The 23655-nt window shown below is 45.4% G+C and overlaps 1 protein-coding gene across 3 annotated transcripts in view; it reads left to right on the plus strand.

Annotated features, from left to right (window-relative positions):
* LNX1 (ligand of numb-protein X 1) overlaps nucleotides 1–23655 on the plus strand; it is a 180323-nt gene that overhangs the window by 78244 nt on the left and 78424 nt on the right. For 2 of the 3 annotated variants that reach the window (XM_066233592.1, XM_066233591.1), the window contains exon 3: nucleotides 2846–3331. In XM_066233592.1, coding sequence (XP_066089689.1) covers nucleotides 2940–3331 — 392 coding nt within the window. In that variant the 5' untranslated portion in view covers nucleotides 2846–2939. Of the gene's footprint in view, nucleotides 1–2845; nucleotides 3332–12095; nucleotides 12450–23655 lie in introns of those variants that run through there. The other variant, XM_066233593.1, reaches the window with a different exon arrangement.

A 23655-nucleotide genomic window follows, 5' to 3' on the forward strand; every position in this document is an offset into this window, starting at 1 on the left:
TCTGCAAGAGACTATAACTCTATAACTAGTTGGGTGATTTGCTTTTTTCTTTTCTTTTTTTTTTTTTTTTTTTTGCATTTTTATGAAGCTGGAAACAGGGAGGCAGTCAGACAGACTCCCGCATGTACCCGACTGGGATCCACCCAGCACGCCCACCAGGGGTCTATGCTCTGCCCATCTGGGGCATCACTCTGTTGCATTCAGAGCCATCCTAGCACCTGAGGCAGAGGCCACAGAGCCATCCTCAGCGCCCAGGCCATCTTTGCTCCAATGGAGCCTTGGCTGCGGGAGGGGAAGAGAGAGACAGAGAAGAAGGAGAGGGGGAGGGTTGGAGAAGCAGATGGGCGCTTCTCCTGTGTGCCGTGGCTGGGAATCGAACCCGGGACTCCTGCACACCAGGCCAACGTGTTCTTCAAACAGAATATTATTAGGAACCTGATGTGTCCAAGAATTAAAAGTGGAGCTAACACTGGGTGAGGCAGAGATGTGGCCACCACACCACCCTCCAGTCCTTCCCACCACTGGAGGACGCGGAGGCATCTGACACCTTCCAGAGCACAATTTGAAAACCGAAAATCGGGTCCTCCTTCTCCGTTTCCCCAGGAAGGGAATGGCCCCGAAATGTGAAGTTGTTTTCCATGGTGCAAACAGAGCGACATTCCTATCATTTCTAGTAAGGGACATGAAGAAGAATGGGTGGGACCAAAGCACGCGAGAGGATATTTGACAGAATTCTTTATTTTATTATTATTATTAATTTTAATGGGGTGACATAGATCAATCAGGGTACATATGTTCAGAGAAAACATCTCCAGGTTATTTTGACATTTGATTATGTTGCACACCCATCACCCAAAGTCAAATTGACAGAATTCTTACAGAGAAGACTTAAAAGATTTAGAGCATTAGTTCAAAATATGTAAGTCATGTTCTATAGTGGAAAATAATTTTGGGGGTGGCCCATTTCCACTTTCATGTTTATTTTTCAACTGTGTCTCATGCCACTTAAAGTTTTCCCTGGGTGGCTCTGGTACCTTCTATCAGCCTTGAGGACAAATAGCAGCTGGGTATGTTTCCATAAAATTTGACTAGAAACAGCTTCACCTTCTGTTGCCCCCTCCACCTCAGCCTCCTGTAGTCCCTTTGATGCCAGAGAAACTGCTGTGACTCCTGCCTGTTTTCCCATTCAGGGTATTTACTTCAACCTCCTGACTGGGGTGTCCTCTCCGGCATGTTAGCACAGCCCAGAAATGTAAACACAAAGCCGCCCCAATGGAAGTCTGAAGTCAATGTATTTTCTTTTTGAGATAAGGCGATGTTTGCACAAACAACCTCGGACTTTATTTGGATAAGAGGAAAGATATCACACAATTTATGACTGCTGTGCTGTTTCCAAATGTAGCCGGTTTCCTGTTGGGCTGTTCACGTGTCTGATGTTCTCGTGGAATGCTGCAAGTCTTTCACTGACTTTCAGAAAACAACAGAGTGGAGTTGGGGAGTAGTGTGGGGTGTGGGATTCCTGTTTTTATAATTCTTAAAATATTTTCTTTATTGATTTGAGAGAGAGACACCTATTTGAGAGAGAGAGAGAAAGGGAGAGAGAGAGAAACAACGATTTGTTGTGGGTGTGGGGTTCTTAATCGTTACAAGAGCAGACCATGTCTCCTCGGGCACGCCTCTGTTTGCACTGCCAACCTGGGCTGCTAATGAGTTGCACTCACACCCACTCGGCCAAACAGGGGATGCCATGAGAGCTGGGACATAGTCTTTAAAGTTCTCTGGCAGGTCTCTATACCCAACTCACTCCCTAGCCTAGAGCTTGTGCCAAAAAACTACTTACTGACTAATTTTCCAAGAGACTTCCTAGATTTTAATAGGCATGCTAATTACTTCATTATTTTGTATTTCTATACCAAAGAAAAATACATAACATGATACTATTCTACTGGTTTGAAATATATATATATATATATACATATTAAATAAAAGACTACTATTAGAACTAAACAAAAAGACCCCTTGTAGGAATGAAAGGTTTCAGTTTCCAGGCCGAGTGAGCTAGACTAGAGAAAAAATGAATTCAATAGCAATACATGCAAGAATTGTAGACTATCTATTGATCACTGATTGTATACCAGGCACAATTCTAAAAGCTTATGTATCATATCTCATTTAATTCTTACATCAGTCCCATGAGGTCAGCTGTTACTATCACCAAGGCTTAAATTATTGTCCATGGTGGTGGTGGGATTTGAACCTGGGCAGTGTGTCTCCAGAGCCTGCTTAACCAGTAAATAACTAACTGATTGAGTGAGTAAAATGCATACCAAAAACAATGCTTTCACCATAGTAGAAATACAGCAGCCTCAACAGCCCTTATTTCTTCTCAGATCAGTTAGTAGAAAGCTCTGATGTCCTACATTTCCTCAGCTTCGAAGAAAGATGGAAAAGAAAGATAGGAAAAATCCATCAGCATGTTACCTGTTTTTCTTCTCTTGAGCCAACAGAGAATTTTATAACTCACTGATGTATTTTATTTTTTTTTAACAGATTACATTTCTTAGAGCCTATTACTTCTGAGTTACTCTAGGCACTTTTCAGATACTACCCAAATGATTTTTCCATAGCACCATGAGAATGTGAAAGGAGAACACTATTCCCTCTCTAAAAGGTGGTTAAATTGAGGCGTAGTGAGGCAGGGTCGCTTGCCCAAGGTCCCGTCACTCAACCCTGGCCTTCTGAATCAGAGATCGGTGGCCTGTCTACCGGCCGCACTGTCTCATGTCTGTAACAGAGGGTCTTCAGTTTGCCATGTAAACAAAGATGTCATCTTGTTCTCTCTTAGATTTGTGGATGGCTTCTAGAAGACCTTGATTGGCTCCTGAGGAAATATTACTGTGCTGGGTTGGTTTCCTGTCCCCCTGTCCCCCTGGTCGACCATGAGCCAGCCAGACACTGCTGATGACCCGGATCCCAACCCCACACCTCTGTGTGTGGTGTGTGGCCAAACCCACTCTCCTGAGGAAAATCACTTCTACACCTACACAGAAGATGTGGACGATGACCTCATGTGCCACATCTGCCTACAAGCATTGCTGGACCCTCTGGACACTCCCTGTGGACACACCTACTGTACACTCTGCCTCACCAACTTCCTAGTGAACAAGGACTTCTGCCCCCTGGATCGCAAGCCTGTGGTTCTCCAGCACTGCAAGAAATCCAGCATCCTGGTCCACAAGCTCCTCAACAAGCTGACGGTGACCTGCCCGTTCACCGAGCACTGCGCCGCGGTGCTGCAGCGCTGCGACCTTGAGCATCACTTTCACACCAGGTAGGGCCCCTCCTCCGCCCACTGTGAGCCGGCGCTCACCTGCCTCCCGCAGGCGGGGCTCCACCTGTGTCCTGGTGCTCCATGCAGGCCTGTTTCTCTGTCTGCTTCTTTGCAACCAGTGAAAGAATTCATTCAAAATAAGAAACATTTTAATTAAGTGTTTGTGGTTGTGGCACAGCATAAGGAAATGGCACAGGGTAGAACTGTGTTCTCTGTGTGTGTGCTTTGGGGGGGGGGATTGGAGGTAAAATAGACGCAAGATAAAATTTACCATTTTAATGAGTTTTATTAAGTGTCCAGTTCAGGGGCCTTAAATGCATTCACGTTGCTGTGCATCATCCCTCACCATCATCCGTCCTCAGAACTTTTTTCATCTTCCAGAACTGAAACTGTACCCATGCAACAAAATCTCCCGTTCCCTCCCCTCCAGAATGGGTAACCACGGTTCTACTCTCTGTCTCCATGAACCTGGCTGTGCTGAGAACCTAGAAAAGGGGAACCCTTTGATATTTGCCCTCATGACTGGCTTGGTTCAGATGTGTGCCTTTTGAAATGTGAGAGAGAATGGGAAGATCTGGTGAGCGGCTTTCTCTGAAGCTTGTGATCCCCAAGAACGCTCCTGGGTGGGCACCACTGTCTTTTCATGTAAGAAAAAAATGTCTCCTAACATGACCCATACTTATTAGAATTTCCTCTGGACAGGAATTGGCGAAGCCCAGCTGTTCTCTGAAGAGATAGGAGTTATTTTTGACTAAGGATTAAAATGAGAAATTTAGAAAACATTTTGTCCTTTAAGCGAATTGTTCTATGAACTTTTTGGTCAAGGTGCACACCCCGGCCGCAGACGGACAGAGTGACCGCCACTGCTGCAGGCAGCGTCACCTGCTCCACCTGTCCGCCCATGATTTTGTCCAGGTGCATGACGTTCCTGGGCAGCCCTCAGGGCGGCCCTGGGTCTAGCTCCACATGAGGTGGTGTCTTAGAACATGTAAGGTGCTTAGTAAAGTGTGAACAATAATGCCGCAATTATTTTGTGAGAGAGAATTTGGTGTTTATCTCGGTTTCTATCATGACCAGGGCAAGAAGCAAGTGCAGGTATTTCTTCTTAAAGGTCACATTCCTTAGGCCATGAATTGGAGTCTTTGTCTTTGGGGACACACAGATTCTCTACCATGGGAGTCTGCATCCAAAGCAGGGGCCGGGGTGTAATGCTCACATGGTTTCTACAGTCATTACGCCCGAGAAGTCGCTCTGCTCCCCAAGGTGCTGAGCCAGACGCCTCTAACTCGGTGTGTGGTTGCCTCTGCCCCTGCGTTATTGCTGGTATGTGAGCTAGGGTGCTCCTCTTCTGTGACTGACTGGGAGGGGATGTGGCCAGAGGAGAAGAGGGTAGGGAGTCCATCTGTGACCTTTGCTGAGAGTTGTCTCCAGGTAGGAGAGGTGTCACCTGGGTGGAAGTAGGTCTGGGGTCAGGGATGAGGTAGGTGCAGCAGGTGCTGGTGCAGAACCAGAGCTGGGACCGGGACCACACTAGGTGGAGGAGCTGAGGGGCGGGCGGGAAAGGCCCCGGTATAGTTCCTTCTGCACGTCGTATCCCCGTGTTTCTGAATTGCTGCAACTTACACATTTGCGTTTGGGAGCTCTGTTGGTTTCCATTTGCTGCTGTAACAAATGATCAAAAAAGTAATGGCTTAAAACCACAAAAATGTGGTATCTACAGTTGTAAGGGTTCTAAGTTCAACCTGGGTCCCAAGGTACCAACATCAAAGTGTTGGGAAGGCTAGTTCCTTTTGGCTTTAGGGAAGAATTGCTTTCTTGCCTTATCCAGCTTCTCGAGGTCACCTGCTTTCCTTGGCTTGTGGCCTGTTTTTCTATCTTCAAAGATGGCATTACAGAATCTCTCTCTCTCTCTCTTCCTCTCTCTCTCTCTCTCTCTCTGTCTCTCTCTCTGTCTCTCCTGTTTCCATGGTCACCTCTCCCTCTGTGACTCTGCCCCTCCTGCCTCTCTCATACCTGATTACCCTGGGGTCCACTCACTGCATCCACCTGGATTATCCAGGGTCCGCTCCTCATCTCTAGGTCCTTACCTTAGTCACATCAGTAAAGCCCTTCTACCATGTAAAGTAACATAAGCATGGGACCTGAGCTTTAGGAGTGGACATCTGGCGGGTGGTCATTATCCTGTCCACCACAGGAGTTTTGCAGGAAAAGGCAAAAAGAGAAAAGAGAGAGAAGAAAATAAATGGAGGTGCTTTCTGGAGAGAAAGTAGAAACTGAGCAGTTAGTTCCTCCTCATCTAGAAATGGATGTGGGGCCAAGAACAGCCTCTGAAAAAGTGGGGGTAAGACGTTCATGGACCTAAGGGCAAGACCAGGGTCTGGGGCGGGGGGAGGGCTGTGAAGGACTGTTGGGGACCTGTGGGGTCTTGGAGGGAGATGCCACAAGCACACTCAGCAGCCCAGAGCGGAGACTGCATTCGCGCCCACGCAGGCTATGCGACCCACACCTCAGGGTGCCCTGGGCTAAAGGCTTGGTGAGCACTCTGCTGATAGTGATATGCATGTTGGGAAAACAACAGTGAGGAAAGAGCACAAAACTAACTGAACTCACCTCTCTGAGCTGCGCCTCCGCTCCTTCCCGGTGCCAGTCAGCGGCTCTCTGTGGAGGGGAAGCTCTCCTGGCAAGGAGGTGTGGGCCCAACACGCGCTCTAGAGCCTCTCCACACTTCAGCTTCCTAAGTAGGTCGAAACCCACATTTCTAAAAATATGGTCTATATGTTAGTCATCAAATGCTTAATATACACCTCCCCTCTTCGCAGCCCCTGAGCCTTTTATTGGTGAGGATGGAGAATTTGGAGCTAACCCAGAGCCTGCCTCCAGAGCCCTCTGGGCCTGACGCCAGGGCCTGAGCCTGGGCCAGAGACAACTTCTTTCTCCCCTGAGGAGGGGTATTAACATTAAATAGTTACCATCTCTGGAATTCCTTGAACTGGGAAAACCCAGAGGCAAGTGTTTTCCTCACATTTCTCTGTGAGGCCTCCAGGATGGTGGCTGCCTGTAGGGGGTGTTGTCAGATGTTTATACTAGAAGACAGCTTTGTTTATAAATTTTGCATCTTGGTTTCAGGATTGAAATATAACGAATTTAAAAATATTCAAATAGTGCCAAAAATTATGGCACTATTTGAATGGAAACTGGTGAGGCTGAGTCTACCCAGTATGGAGAACTTAACATTAATTCTGGCTGGAAACTTCCGTGCGACCAGTAGGGGGACCCACTTGCTCCTTTGGGTGAGTCCAGCGGAGCTCAGTCCTGAGCTTTCCAGGGACCCACATGCTTAGGTTTATCTACCTGTGAAATGGGTTTCATTTCAGTTGGCTCCTGGAACACAGAGCTCTTGCAGAAATAATCACATCTAGAATGTTCCCATTTGTCCCTCTAGAAAAAGGACACCAAGGAGAGAAAGGCTTTCCTCGCCAGCCAGGGTCTCAGTTTACTGCCCGTCCTTAGGACCTCGCTAATCCAACAGTTCACTGGAGGCAGGGGTGCAGGCCGTGGCATCTCATCTGTAAACAAATGCTGCCTGTTTTCTCCAGGATCTGGGTCACATGTAAACATTGTTATCTAACTACTTCAGGTCCTTAGTTGAATGTAAATCCTTCAGTGAAACATTTAGGTCAGACTGTGGGTGCGTGTGACTGGCTGGACCAGCAGCTACGGGGATAACTGTTTCTGACTTCGGACTAGAGAGGACTTCTAGGGGAGTAAATCTGGGCATGGAAACTAATGCTTGGAATCTCCTGGCTAATTCTGTTGCCTTCTGCCCTCTTAGATGCTTGCAGAAGGCCCATCACATGGGCATGCGGCAAAGAATTCCCATGAGGGTGATGGGCCAAGTCAAATGGCAGCCTTCCTAACTGGAGGACATTGCCAGCAGACAGATGGGGCGCAACAGAGGACCGACTCCATGCATCTCTCTTGACCCCGACTATCAGGGGGTGTATGGAAGAAGCAAAGGTTTAACTTCCTGGAGTCTGAGTGGGAGTAACGTTAGCCTCAAGGCTACCTCTTAATTGTGTAATATCATCATCTGCATCTATAATATTTATCAAGATCCACAATAGGCCAGTCCCCAAAAGACAGAAAAATCTATACAAGCCATGATATCTACCTCTGAGAAAATCACATTTTAAAGGTAAAAGAGAGAAATTGAAAACACACGCACATTGAATTGTTTTGTAGGACAAGTCATTTTACCCTTTAGTTTTTCTCTTATGGAAGATAATGAAATGGGAGAATAATAAAGCTGACCCTTCTTAGGTATTTGCTAGCATGCATAAAGAGACCTTTGTTCCATGTTGTGGAGTCAGCCCAGAATGGAAATGTGATGGAGCTGGCACAGCTAACTAAAGGCCCTCTGGGTTGTTTTCTCTATTAACTTTGCACCCACTGTCCTGGAAGTTCCTTCTCCAAAGACCTAACCCTGGAACTTCTCTTTTATTTTATGTATTTATTTTTTTAGTGATAGAGAGACAGACAGGGACAAATAGGAAAGGAGAAAAATGAGAAGCATCAACTCATAGTTGTGGCACCTTAGTTGTTTATTGATTGCTTTCTCATATGTGCCTGGACCGGTGGGCTCCAGCCAAGCCAGTGACCCCTTGCTCAAGCCTTAAGCTCAAACCAGCAACCTTGGGCTTCAAGCCAGCAACCATGGGGTCATGTCTATGATTCCATGCTCAAACTGGCAACCCTGCCCTCAAGCTGGTGAGCCTGTGTTCAAGCCAATGATCCCAGGTCAATGCTCTATCTGCTGTGCCACTGCTTGGTCAGGCTACCCTGGAACTTCTCTTGACCTTTACTTATATCTGGGCCCTGTTCTATAGTGCATTCAATACAACACAGGCTCAGCTGTTTACAGTACAGGGAAGATTTTACTGCCAAACTGAAGGTCTAGGGCACTATTAATCTAGAAAGGTGGGTAAATTAGTCTTGTTGGTTATTGAGGCCTGGCTCATCATCTCCACTGTAACTTGAACATGTATCCTTCATGTTCCCAGTTTTTCCTGACGTTACTTAGCTAAGAGCCGCTCGTTTGGCTCTCCTGGGCATGGAATAAATAAGGCAATTTTTCTGCATTACATTTTTAAAAGAACAATTAAATTTCCATCAGATAATGCTCCAAGCAATTCTTTAAAGAAACAACCTTGTCCTGGGCACTCCTTCCCGGAAATCTTCCTTACCTTTTTTCTTTCTTCCTGGTCAGGTATTATCCATCCGTATAAATGCTTTAACCCCTATCATGGCTCTTAAAGTTTGAAGTCCTGTTCTGCTAACTTGTCTCTGATTGAGAAAGTTTGTCCAAAAAATTGACTCTTTAAATAAATTGAATTCTTTTTTATATTATAAGTTATTGAGTATCTACTATGTTCCAGGTACTGTGATGAGGATGATGGAGAACACGATCAGCAGAACTCCATCTTTCATGGAGTTCCCTGTTCAGTGAAGAGAAAAGACACACACACACACACACACACACACACACACACACACACACACACAAATAAGAGGTGATAGGTGATATCTGAGATGACATTTGAAGGGTAAATAGGACGTAGGCAAAACCTGGTATCAAGAATTAGAGTTAGGACTATTTATTTGTGAGTAAACTACAGAGAAATCCATGACTATTTAAAGGTGGGATTTTTATCCCCACGGAATTGTATTAGTTAGGATTACATCTGATAGAAGTCAGCTTATATTGGTTTAACTATTTTTTCTTTTTCTTATTTAACACAAATTCTAAAGTTAGGAAGTCTATGATGTTGTCATAATGCCATCAGGAATCCAGGGTCATTCTGCTTTTCAGATTAGCATTCTCAAGTTTGTCACCTAATGATCTTAGGATAGCTGCTCAAACTCCAGCCTTACATCCAAGTTCCAGGTAGAAAAAACCAGGTAGGAAGAACAAAGCAGGAATGACAAAATACAATGTGCAGACTGAGACTCCACTCTTAAAGAACTTTCTGGAGTGCCTCACCCGATCATTTCTGCTTATACCTCATTGGCCAATATTATATTACATGACTGCCCATCTATGAGAGAGGTTACATGCATTACGACCTTGAAAAAAACTGGGCTCTGTTAAGGAAGAAAAGGAGATTAGCTATTGGCTAGGCATCCAGCAGTTTTTGCAGTAGTGACATAAGCAACAACAAAAAAACAGTACCTTCATTTTTTATATTGCATTCGTATCCATTAATACATTTTATCCTTTTGAAATGCAAAGAAGTGAAAGGGCAGGCATTCTTATATTTTCACAGAGAGTTTGAGAAGCAACCTGACATGTTCAAGATTTCAGAAATGCAAGCCAGTACACTGTGAAACCCACAGGCTTTATGACACACAATGTTGCTTATGAGTTCTGATCTATACAATAGAGCATGAGTCAGGACTTGGTGAAACTGCATGTTTCGTTCTGTGAAACACAGATGTCAGGTCCCTAATAGTATAAGAGAAAAGAGAGGGCAGGAAGAGAATAACAAAGCCTTTTGGAGACAAGTGCTTAGCTGCCAGCTAGCCTCACTCCCTATTATTAGTAATTATTATTAACAATATATATAACAACAGCTAACACTCACTGAGACCTTTGTTCTTCATAGGCATTATCTCATCCTACCTTCATAACAACAGTGTGACTTAGGCCCTATTATTATTGTTTTTCTTTTACTGAGGAGAAAATGGAGGTTCAGAGAGGTTAAACAGCATGCTCAGTGTCACACAGCAAGTATGTGGTAGAGTTCAGGTTCAAAACAAGGCTGTTTGACTCCAGCATCTAAATACCAAACTTGACATCCTTTTTACTGCTCTTCGCCAGCTCTGACTCACTCTTGCATACCAGACTTAAACGGAATGGAATTCAAATTAAGGCCTCAACAAAATTAATACATGTCATGCTTTATTAAAGTTGCTTATCTTGGATCTAAACTGTAGAAGTTAAATCTGTACATTTTAAGGGTCTACTGTATTTAATCTGTTTTAAACTTGCCTCAAGTAAATGTATATCTCTGATGCCAATTCCTACTTCTTACAGTTGATCTTCCTACTTGCAATTGGTCTCATCCCATAGATTTTTCTCTGGTCTTCTTCCTCCCAAGTGTAGGTTGCTGTGAATGCTTGGTTGTCATTACTGGAACTATCCCTTTGAGCCATTTCTATTAAGATTCAGGCCTTGAGTTGGCAGAATGAATTTTAATCTTGAATATAGAGCAGAAGGAGAAGACTCCTGGGGGTTTCTGTGGCATTCCAGGGCTTAGGCCTGCAAAGTAATCCTACTATTAAGTTGATAGTACCATCTAGAGCCACAGACCTTAAAGCTGGAAGAGAGGGTGTGGTCCAGGCTCTGCTGAACCAAGCAGATAAGGCAGGGTTTGGGAACCTTTTTGGCTGAGAGAGCCATGAACGCCACATATTTTAAAATGTAATTTCATGAGAGCCATACAACGACCCGTATACATTACGCATTATCCAATAAAAATTTGTTGTCTCGGAGACAGCTGTTATTGGCTCCAGCCACCCGCAACCATGAACATGAGTGGTAGGAAATGAATGGATTATAATACAGTACATGAGAATGTTTTATATATATATATTTTTTTGTATTTTTCTGAAGCTGGAAACGGGGAGAGACAGTCAGACAGACTCCTGCATGTGCCCGACCGGGATCCACCCCGCACGCCCACCAGGGGGCAATGCTCTGCCCCTCCGGGCGTCGCTCTGCTGGGACCAGAGCCACTCTAGCGCCTGGGGCAGAGGCCAAAGAGCCATCCCCAGCGCCCGGGCCATCTTTGCTCCAATGGAGTCTTGGCTGCAGGAGGGGAAGAGAAGAGACAGAGAGGAAGGGGGGGGGGTGGAGAAGCAAATGGGTGCTTCTCCTGTGTGCCCTGGCTAGGAATCGAACCCGGGTCCCCCGCACGCCAGGCCGACGCTCTACCGCTGAGCCAACCAGCCAGGGCCATGTTTTATATTTTTAACGTTATTATTTTTTTTATTAAAGATTTGTCTGCGAGCCAGATGCAACCATCAAAAGAGCCACATCTGGCTTGCGAGCCGTAGGTTTCCGACCCCTGAGATAAGGGATTCCAAGCTCCATTTCAAAGATGAGATGACTGAGACTCATAGCTTTCCATGAGATGCCCAGGGTCCCACAGCTAGGGGCAGGGCTTATTTCAGTTACTCAGGGAAGACGGAGGAATGGAGTGCCCTTTTCCCTCACACAACAGAAGCCTGTACATTGTTTGGACAGAGCTTTATATCTATCAAGGTTCTTTGTTTTTCTCAAAGAGAATAATTTTCCAAAATAGGCAAGGAAGCCCTCACTTCTCTCGTATCTGGGTTTAGTCGGGACAGTGAGAGATAAAATGCCTCAAATTCATATTCTAAACCTACATTTAGAGGTGCAGTTGGTTCGTGTATCATAGCTCTGTCACGCTATCAGAAGCCTCCCCTTGAGCTGAGATCTGCAGCCTGTGTCCCCAGGATGCTAATTTCTCACAGCGTCTTCCTCGAGCAAGCTGGAGGACAGCTCTGGTTATTTGCTCATTCACCCCGCAGGGTCTGAATATGCCATGCTCGTGCCCTTTCCCAACACAGTTTAGCTTCCAGCCCATCTGCTCCTGGCCAGTGATGTAAATGTACCAGCTGCTTCTCAAGAGCCAGTCGGCATCCTGCAGGAGGGGCAGGTCCCTTTCTGGGGCATCAGCCTGCCTGCTCTCTGCCTAAGCCCTCTCGCAAACCATGGTGGGTCCCTTCCTTGTCCTGTTTACCCATCTGAGAATCAGAGGGTGCAGCCCTCTGCCAGGCCCATTACATATTTATCAGCGTGGCTTGAATGAAGGGCTCTAAGTCAGATTTCTTATGATCTCCTGACTGTGGGGACATGGCAAGGTTTGTTTAAAGGGGCTGGGCTGGGCCCCTGCAGCTGACAGAGAAGGTGTCCAGGAAGAAAGCAGCACACTGCTTGGAAAATGAAGGCGCTTCTGTTGCTGGTCCTGCCTTGGCTCAGCCCTGCCAACTACATTGACAATGTGGGCAACCTGCACTTCCTGTACTCAGAACTGTGAGTCCCCCTCTAATCGTGCTGCCTGGGTTGGTGTGCCGGCTGTATTGGGGGTGGGACCTGAGTCAGCTGCCCCCCCCCATGTCTGCTTATTGGAATGAATTCCACATACACTGAATGCACTTGGACAAATCACCCTGCCAGCAGTTTAAAGCAATGCTTAGCTGTCTGTGACTTCACAGAGAAACCATCTTACTGATGCGGTGCTTTCCCAACAAGGCGTTTTTTCTCTCCTTTTGTGCCAATAATGCTTTTTTCTTTTTTCTTTCTTTTTTCTTTCTTTCTTTCTCTCTCTCTTTCTTTCTTTCTTTCTTTCTTTCTTTCTCTCTCTCTCTCTCTCTCTCTCTCTCTTTCTCTTTCTTCCTCCCTCCCTTCCTTCCTTCCTTCCTTCCTTCCTTCCTTCCTTCCTTCCTTCCTTCCTTCCTTCCTTCCTTTCTTTCTCCCCCCCCTCTCTCTTTCTTTCTTTCTACTCTGCTTTTTCTCAATAGATGAGTCTTCTCTTCCTTCCATAAATAGAGCCTCAGAATGGAGCCTGTATGCTCGGCAGCCACTCTCGGGCATTCCTCATTGCAAACAGAAATCACCCCTTTTTGAGACAGTTGGACTCTGTACCTGAAAGCACATACAGTATCAGAGTAGGGGAAAGAGAGCCCTAGATGTAAAATATGTATCTCTTTTGTTTTTCTTTTTGGTCATTGTCAAACAGATGGGAAAGCAGGAAGAACTGGGTAGTGACCACCCATATATCCCCATTGCCTAAAATTAAGGATTTACATTTTTTGCCACCTTTGCCTCATTTATTTATTCCTTATTGAAGTGGTTTGGAGTAATGTGCAGTTATTATAACATTTCAACTCTGTTTCATTACATGTCTCTAAAAAATAAAGACATCTTTCTACACAACCTATGTCTGTTTTATAAGAGGATATGACTAATGTCCCCCAACCTCGACATTGATATTTTTCTGGCTCCTTTCGTTAATAAGCTTTGAAAGAGGATTGCTGATAGATGTCAACAGCTTCAGCAGTCATATAAAAAAGTTGCTGCTGTGTGTGCCTTGGTGTTTGGAGTATTTACAAAAATGTATTTCTCCTTATTAACTAGACTGGTCCGAATAACAAGGGTTAGCTTACATGTAAATTAGAGTCCGTGGGCAAATGAACAGAGGGACTCTAAAAAGAATTTGTAGAACCCAGACTTGAAACACTTGGCTGGTCATATTTAGATAGAGATGCCCCATCCCTGTGAATCTGAGTGATAACCAGGGCCTCTTCTGTAATTAGCCAGACTGACCAACTTGTCCAGCACAGTAGATGCTCAATAAATGCTTGATTATTAGAGGAAATAACAGATTACCTAGGTCCTTGGAGGCAAGCCTTTCATTTTGAGAACTCTACATTTTAGGGTGATCTGGTCCTCCCTTAATGGAATGTAACCCACTACACTTTAGATAAGAAGGTTCAAAGAGAAAGTATCTGGCTCAAGCCTGAATAGTGAGCACCTCTGGGATAATAATGAGATTGTGGTCTCTTTTCTAGAAAAAACATGCAATGGCAGAACTCACGAGGATTATGAAAAGTTCCCTTTCTTGTCTTGATGAGTGCTGCAGTGGTGTCTCTGAAAGCTAGTGCCAATGCTCCTCCCATTGCCCTTTCCCACCTACTGTCTTTGTTAATTACTGTATTAGTTTCCTACGGCTGCTGTAACAAGTTACCCCACTTTTAGTGGCCTAAAACCATAGAAGTTTGTTTTCTCATAGTTCTGGAGGCCATAAGCTTGAAATCAAGGTGTCAATAGGACCACGGTTCCTGTGAAGGCTTTAGGGAAGGAACCCTACCCTGCCTCTTCCTGTTTCTAGTGGTTTCCCGGGCTTCTCAGCTTGTGGCCGTGTAACTCCAATCTCCGCCTCGGGCTTCACATCACCTTCTCCTGTGTCCTCTCCAGTTCTGTCTCTGTCTTCTCTTCTTATAAGGACGTCTGTTGTTGGATTTAAGGCCTATCTGAATAATTCAGGATGATCACATCTTGAGATTTTTAGCTTAATTGCATCTGGAAGAACCCTTTTTTCCAAATAAAGTCACATCACAGTTCCCGGTGGACCTATCTTTTTGGGGGGGTCACCATTTAACTCACTGCAGGTGCTACTGAGGAACCTGTCCGTTGAGTTGCTTTCAGTTTTATAGCCTATTTGAAGGAAGGCTCTCAGACCGGCTTAACAGTTTTTTTTTCCTACAAGTTCATGAATCAAAGGCAACTCTTTCATTGAATCACTGAGTGGACGTAAGCAAGCCATTCTTCCCAAACTCTGAAGTAATCCAGGAAGCTGGTGCCAGGAAACTTCCAAGACACTGTGCCCAAACTAATTTGGTAGAACTTTCTGGGAATCTTTTAGTTGCTGGGAATGCTCTGAGGGAGGAGTCTGTGCAGTTACCTGATGCTACTGCGGGTAATGAACTCACCAGTGAATGAAGGACACATTTCAGGCACTGTGGCAGGCATTGTAAGGAATACAACTGGAAGAAATGAGGCACAGTACTCCCCCTCAAGGAATTGTCAGTCTAATGGAGAAGATAGAATGAATACACGTAAGAAATATAAACGGTGACCCAAGGTATAAGAGAGCAAGTTTTTAAAAAGAAGAGAAGGGAGTAAGTTGAGAAGCAGTGGAGACTGTCCATTTCAGTGAAAGTAGCCAGGGAAAGCTTCTAGAAAAGTGAGAGGTTTGAGCTGGATTTTGAAGTAATCAGAGAGGAATTAGGTAAAATCAAGAATGGAAAGAGAAAGCATTTTAGGCAAGGTAAATACCACAGGCAAACAGGTAGCAAGGTGGCTGTGGTTGTCACTAAAGCTTTAGAAAATGGCAATTGAGAGCATTGAGTGGGACTTCTGGGTCTGTCTGGCATTCTTGGGAGAGAATACCAGTGGTGGCTGCACGGCCCTGAGATGAAGAGATCCTACTCTCATGACCGTGGGCTGCTGGGCTCCTGGAGGCGGGCGACGCTGGGTGGGCTCTCCAGGAAGGCTCTGGGGGGCCTGTCTTCCTCCTGCTGCTTCATCTAAGTGGGACTCTCTGGGTCCACACCCACCCCCTCAGGAAAAAGCTGGAGCTAATCCATTAAATGGAGTCAAATTGAGCATGTGACCCAGGGGGTCTTAAACTCAAATGATACAGGAACTAGGCAGGAGCAATTTAAACATGTGAATCATTTGGATATACAGCTACTGCTCGACTTACGACCACGATTGGTTCAGACAGACCAGTTATAGCATGATTTGGTCGTAAGTTGAGTAGGCTATACGTACAGTACTGTGAAATGATGTTATAAAAATCTTTAAGTCATATTTTATCATAATTTTCTTTTATTATTGTTATATGTCATAATTTTCTTTGTTCATTTTATGCCATTTGTATCATCTCTACACCATTTTGTTTCTTATTTTTACATTCGTCAGGTTTAAGTAAAACACTGCATTATCAGTACAACTGGTTTAATATTTGCAAAGACAATTTCCTCTTGGTAGACATCTTGGGAGAGGTTTAATGAAAAATATCCAAGACACAAAACACAAATTGCTGTACCGAGTCTGGGATAACAGTTGAAATGGTGCACGCGGAGATGGTAGTGCTGCCGGAAGCTGGTCCGCACTGTCGTACGCCCAGCTGGGCAACGCTTGCGCTGCCAGACGCGGAGCAGCCGTGGCTAGCAATTGTGGTCGTAAAGTCGAATGGTCATAAGTTGCATAGGTCATAAGTCGATTAATATTTGTAATACAGAAGAAAGTGGTGAACTCTGGTCCACTAACTGCAGAGAACACAGTAGATACAGGGGTGGGCAAAAGTCGGTAAATAATAGTAATTAATACAAAATTAATAAGTAATAATACAAGAATGAACTCTGTTCTACCTACTCACAACTGTAAATCTACTCTTGGCTACTCCTGAATATATATATAATGACTTAAGGTATTCACATTCAACTGAACACAAAATAAAAGAAAAACACCTTGTCTAATCCAGCTTTAGCCTTGAAGGGCCCATAGCTGATGACTCTGGCAGCTCCTTCATTACACATGCCCCTTGCCTCCTGTTGCCATGACCCAGCAGAGTGGATTCCACAGGAGGAGCTTACAACCAGAGTATTTGGTGTGCAGCCCGCCTCCACAGGTCAGGGCGCAGGGAGTCTGGGATTGTTCTGGAGGCTACAAAGAGCATGCCGTAGGATGAAGGGCAATGCTCTCTTCCCCTACAAGCCCGGACCCCTGACTCCCACAAACTCTCAATTTTCTAAACCCCAAAGCGGATTTAGGAAATAGACTTTCACTCACAGGCATGAGCACGGACACCGCCTTCTCATCTTCCTGGGCCTATTTGCAGCCCCACATATGACAACACTTTTGGGTGAAGTCCTCAGAGCAGCTTGGGTTCTGAGGACAACCCGCATGAGAGCTGAGGGCTGGGTTTGGTTTTTAAAATGCAGATGCTTGGGCTTTAAATCAAACCTTCTGAAACAAAAATCTTCTACTTCAGCTTTCTTCCCAGAGACACTGTCTGTGGCAGAGCAGCTGAGCCGTCAGAAGTGGGGGCTCCAGACTCGGGGTTAAACGCAGGAACCTGCCTCGGATTAGCTGTGTGAGCTTGAGCCAGCTACTTGATCTCTCTTGCCTCGTGTTCCAAATCTGCAAAATGAAAATAACAGTGGTACCTTCCTCAGACAGTGTTGTGAAGATCAAATGAGCGAACACACCTAAGCGTCCGCTGGGCAGGGTCTCTGAAGGGTGGCGAGCCCCTGAAATGAATGCTCCTGCCATTGTTGTGTGTCTCTGCAGATAGTCAGGAAATGCTGGCCGTCTTTCTAGATTACATTCAAATATTTCTGGTTTGTAAATGTCATCGCTATGAACAGTATTCGTGCCAGGATCTGGAGAGCAAAGTTACTCTAGTCCCTGACCCCTGCAGAGATAAAAGTTCTAAGTGGGAACAGTTTATTCCGACGGGAGTTTCATGCCCGGAAAATTAAGATGAATGACTCTGATTTTGCAACTTGAATCATTTAGGTCTTCACAAGAACATGTTCTCCTGGACAAACTGCCAAGAGCACAGGAGTTAGGAGGCAACCTCCTGTGTGTCCTTCTCGGGAAGTGGGGTTTGTCCAGAAATCAAAGATGTGGGACACCGACCCAGTGTCTCCGGCCCACAAGTCTAACTACCCTCTTCCTTGCAGAACTTTCTCAGACCAACTTGCACAGTGCACCTCTGACACACTGCACTGTCGTTATGCAGCCAGAATGCTCGCTCTGGGGCTCACGGACCAGAGAGCTGCACTACCCCCACCCTGCCAGCTGAGCCTTCCAGACTTCCGTGGGAAGATGGCTCACTTTAACTTTACAGATCACTCCTTCGGCCCTGGTCCACCTTCTCCGTTTCCCCTCATCTAGGTCAAGGCCGAACCTGAGCAACTTTATTTTCTCCCTGCCGACTTCAGGTAGATTTGGGCCAGGGGTTGGGTCATGGACTACATCACCTAGGGAAGCATCCCTTTAAACAACCCTATACTAAATAGAGAGCCACAGAAGGTGCCTCTAGATGGCTGCAGTTGAATTTTCGTGTGAGTGAGGAGGGAGGGGAGGAGGGAGGGAACACTGGGGTCACCTCAGCACCCATTTCCTCCTCACTTCATTTTCACTGTGTTAACAACTCCCAATACTTGTGTCGACGCCAGAAGTGTCCAAACCCATAGATGGTTTCTATGAGTTTATTTGAGCCAAACTGATGACAATTGCCAGGAAGCAAAAGCACAACAGATTGAGAAGAGGCTCCAGAGAACAGCAGCGTTACAGCACATTTTATACATTACGATCAAAGGACGGGATGCAGGAAGGTTACGTGGAATCTATTGACGGTAGATTGGGGAGGCGGGAGAGAGCAGAACAGGGGTGGGGGATCTCTGAGACGGGGGAAGTAAAATGAAGAGACACACGCTTCTTTTACATAGGTGGGCACAGGACAGTTAGTTATCAGCATTAACAGCACATAGGGATGGTGTTCGGGGAACACGACAATGAGGGGCTCTGTGGCTCCTGCTCTGCTGAGGTGCGTGCGTGTCCGCTGAAGGGCCCGGAAAAGGAGATCATATCCTAGATGCAGAAAGATGGTGGTAGACAGGCTGAGTTAAGGGGAAGACTGACCTTTGTTACGGAAACTACAGGAAGTGACTGCCTACCGTGACTCACTCTGTTAGACAGTTTTCATTTCAGACCGTCGTCCTATGTGGCTCCTTTAGGTCTCTCAGCTCCTAGGGCTCACCATGCAGGCCTCTCCCCTGAGCTTGTCAGGTTTGGTATGGGGCCCCTTTTTCGTCTGCACTTCGCAAGTTTAAACCAACAGGGTGAGCTCTGGGGATTTGCCAGCAAATGCTTTCTAAGTTGAGTCTCAAAGAATTTTTTTTTTTTCATCAAAATTGAAAAGAAAAAATAATGTTGCTAATCTCGAGATTGTGTGTGTGTGTGTGTGTGTGTGTGTGTGTGTGTGTGTGTGTGTGATGTTTTGAGGATTTGAAGTCGAGTTTGGATGAGGACCTGGAAGGAAGGAGGTAGAGTTTGCAGAGAAAGAGGGTGAGGTGGGGAAATCATACTCCAACAGAGAGGAGCGAGGCCCAGTCTGGGGAGCACAGTCAGGGCCCATTTGGGTTCAGTGATTCTCTTCACGTGTCTCAAAGGATGGCAGTTTAGCACTTGTGTCGTAGGTCCTTTTTCCTTAAATCTGCAAATGTATTTGGAAGGGAATTGGAGCGGCATGTTCATGATTCATTTACATCTAACTCATCACAGTGTTCCTTTGCAGTTGTTCTTTGATGTTCACAGGGCATCATGCTCCCATTAATGGTCTTGTTTTCTTTTTGTCCCTTGGATTCAGTGGATTCTCTTTTACCCGGCTGTAAAGCAACTTCCGTCCCAAACAGTTTGCTTCCTGGTCTAAAAGGCAAAACCCAGGAGATCACAGACTGCTTCATGTTTGGTTGACTTTTTATTTAACTTTTATAATGAAAACTTCAATTCAAAAGCAGAAGAGTATAATGGGCCCTATATACCTGATTACCCATCTTTAATATGTAACAATTCATGGATATCTTGTTTCATCTATATCCTCCTTGAACTGTTTTGAAGCACATCTCAAACATATTTCACCTGCAAGTGTTTCGGTATTTATCTGTAAAGCGTAGATTGTTAAGAAATATAACCATAATACTAATATCACAACAAAAACAAGTAAACATAATTTCTTATCAAATATGTAGTCAGTTCAAATTTTCCCTATTGTCTCCTAACTTTTCTTTCAGCAGTTTGTTTGAATCATGAGCTAATTTAATTATACTTTGCAATGGGTTGCCATCTCTCTTAAGTCTCCACCCCACCCCACTCCCTTCCACACTCCATTGACACAAAGGAGTTCTTGAAGTAAATTTTGAATAATAATAGCTTTGGCAAACTCAAAATACTGAGCTAGTCGCTGAAAAACAGAAAAATAAAGCAGTTATTTTAATTGACTGTCAAGTCCAGGGAAATCTAAAAGGAGACAAGAGCCAAACATTGAACAGTCTTAGAAATTCAACCAAGTTTAACCAAGATGAATGTTTTGATGACTTTGTCACCCAGAAGCTCTAAGAGGGGAACTTAAAGAGAATGGAGGACTGTCTTTTCCCTGGGGCAATAATCGCTCAAGTTTTTCAATCACAGACCTATATTAATAAAGAAATTCATCCATATGCCTGTCATATGTATTGTTCTCTATACATTATACATATGTATTACTGCATTAGTGTATCTACTATAAAACATAATGTTCTGAAAGAGTAAGAGAACATTGTACTTAAGAGTCCTGTTACAGTGCCCCACGTTCCTTACGGGTGTCATCACTTTGGAGCCCACCGTGGAAAAACAGGCTCTCAGTCCTCCTCGGCACTAGAGCACAACCCCTTCAAAGTCAATGGGAGGAACTTCCTGCTGCCAGTCCGTGGGATTGGGCTTGGAAGGAGTAGGGCCGGAAGTGGCCCATTTCTTCAGGCCAACGAAAACTTGCAGGCCAAAGAACCAGATATCTTTTCTTGTAGTCATTTTCCCCGTTTCTGACCATCACCCCTTCCTCTGTGTGGCCCACGTGGACCCCACCCTCTGCCAGCTTCCTCCACCTTTAACCACACCTGCATTCATACACACCAGGAGTGGGGCCAGGATGGGCCACGGTTGTGAAAGCGGAAGTATTTAGAATTTAAGGAGTCCTCGTTTTAAAAGAGACACAATCATAAATTCATACTTGCTAGGTCTCCAGTCAGATTCTTGGAAGGGCTCGCGCATGCCTTGAGATCCAGTCACCAGTCTTCCGGGAACCCCTTCCCGCATGAGCACCAAACACCACTGTGTCTCTGTGTGCCCTCCACCCCCATTTCGTACTCTCTTAGTTCCCTATGGGACTGGCTGTGGAACCCTCGTTCCCCTCTAAGCCCACTTCTGTGTTTAACTCTTGCATATCCAGTGCTAGAACAGTCTTCCTTCCTGATGCTCTGTGGGCCTACTAAGTACCGGGGGCCCCTTCTCCACCTTTGGCCTTCAGTAGCAGCTCTATGCAGAAAAGTGGGAACGGGAGAGGTCAGGGCCCCAAGACAACGAGTAAGTCCCTTTGTCATCCTGAGGACATAATCAAGTGGCCTAAGCACTGGAAGGTTGGAGGTGACTGGTGATTAAAGGCACACACCAGAGATTCAGGCTGATTTGAGTTCCTATGCAGTCTCGGCCGGCAGGCAACATTGGGCAGGTGACTTGAGACCTCTGAGCTTTCCTCATACACGAATGGAGACAATAGCACATCCACTCAGGTTGTTGTCAGTACTCATGGAAATTATGTAAAGCATTCAACAAAGTTCCTGCCCAAAGAAAACCCTGAAAGTATGGATTCTAGTAACAGAAAGAATTCTAAGAACATATTTCATCAATTCTGAGATACTTTTTAGCCTCTGAGAGCAGGCTATATCTTAGAATCAATGCACCATACATGCGCAGTGTTTTTCGTTCTTGATGATCTGTAAAATAATGCTGCATCCTGTAAGAAAGTCTTCAATTTGGTAATAATTAACTTTGCTAATAATTAAACTTCATCCATCCACAGAGAGCATGGATGGGTTGAGGTCAAGAAAATGGAATTGCTGAAACCATGTAGTTCCTCCCTCCGCTCCCCTCCCCCCCTTTCCCTTTCCTTCTCCATGGAGAGGCAGGTGAGTGATTTACCTGAGCTGAGAAAGGGGCAGCTAGCCCCTTGGGGTGAAGTCTGGCTGATCCACTTGTTAGTGGACGGGGCCACGCCTCCCACCCAGCTCCAGTTACACCTGTGGGTCCTTCTCTACCACACCCCCTTTCTCCCTTGACTCTGTCTCCCACTCTTCTTCATTCCTCAGCCTCTCAGTTCCTTTCCTTGCTACCTTGGCACTGCAGCTCCCACTCCCTTTCTCTTCCCTACTCCACGTCCCTTCCCCAATCTGAGAGAAAGGCTGAATCCAGCACATTCTTTGGCTGGAGGAGTGTGTGTCCCAGAACCGTAGATTTCTAGAGTCAAGGGAGGCCATGGAGATGATGTAGCCCAGTTTTCCCATTTTGTAGAACAAACTAGGCATAGAAGTTTGCCCAAATGATTTAACCCTGACAGTAACAAGGTCTATGAACCTGGGTAAATCATGACATTTTGCCAGGGAACGATGGTAATGCATTCATTATTTTAATGTGTCCTCAGGAAACAATAAAACTGGAGTTGTTAAAATTTTTAATTAACAGCTTTGGGCAAAGCAATTGCATAGATGTGATTCAATGATGCATGTGACCATGTGCATCACCTGTTAGTAACTGAATGTCCTCTGAGAGTATCTAACCATCTGGGCATGCTCAGAGAATCCTATCATGGGACTTGCTTGCCCAATTTTGTACAAATGCAGCCTGGGGTCATTTGACAGTTATGAAGCTTTACATTCAAATATGGCATTCCAAGGATTTGCACTCTGTGCAAGGGTTTCATATGTAAAGGATGCAGCCGAGAGGCAGAGCAGAGCCCAGTCATGAAGCAGTTACAAACTTCAGCTTGTGATTTAAAATCTGGCATCTGGAGTCTTTCTGGTCTGAGTTCAGGTCCTGCTGCATCGCTCCCCAGCTGTGTAACCTGGGCTAGCCGAGTCACTTCACCTCAGCGGGGCCTCAAGTTTCTCATCTTTAAATCAGCTCTTAATGTCAGTACCTAATTCATGGGGTAACAGGGACAGATAGTACACTCGAAGCAGTTAGTACACTGGGAGCATTGTGAGCGCTGGAAGCGGCTGTGGTGAAGATAAATAACTTTGTGTGTACCTCACAGCTAAGGCAGCGACTCCCACCTTATTGATGAGATTCATTGAGCACAAGCATCCTGATTCCAGAACCAGGGCATTTTCCACGGCAGCTCCCTTTGTTGCCATGGAGATGGCATTGCTGGAGTGTGTGTCGGGTTGCTCCAGCCTCTACAGTCCACTAGGGCCAGGCTGGGGGATAGAGATGGATTCTGAACCAGAAAAGTGAATTGCTTTACGGATGAAACTTTTCTGGATGAACTATTTGGGCAGTTTCTCTGGCCAGTTAAAATTATGCTGAAGACGGAGCTTTCTAGCATGTACAATTATTTTTTCCACTGAAGTAGACATAAGGAGGCAGACTACAAGTGGTCCCAAAGACGTCTTTAAAGTGGTCAACCGAAAAATGTTTTTGGCCTCATGAGCTAATTGATGATAGATTAAAGAGGATCAAAGGGGTTCTGTTGTAAATGCATCTGGAATAACCCTTTCTGCCAATGCTGCTGCAGTTTTTATAGAAAAACACCTGGCACCATCAAAAGTAGAAGCCTCCCCCCGCACCCCCCATGACAGAAACCCTGTGGAAGTTTCAGTGTCACCAGGGATGTGTAGGTCGTGAAGCATCGGAGTCCTGAGTGTGGACGCCAGAGCCAGGCGGACGCTGGCTCTGTCACTTATTAGGTGTGTGTCTTCGGGTAGCTGCCTTCACTTCTGAGCTCAGCCTCAGGGAGTTCGGTAAATGAGGCCATGCATATGCAGCACCAGGGCCATGCCTGACACATGGTGGGATTGACTAGCGTTAGCTATTTTACTGTTTTTTGTCTTTGCTACTCCACAAGCCAACT

Source organism: Saccopteryx bilineata, chromosome 5 (assembly GCF_036850765.1).
Source record: "Saccopteryx bilineata isolate mSacBil1 chromosome 5, mSacBil1_pri_phased_curated, whole genome shotgun sequence".
Lineage (NCBI taxonomy): Eukaryota > Metazoa > Chordata > Mammalia > Chiroptera > Emballonuridae > Saccopteryx > Saccopteryx bilineata.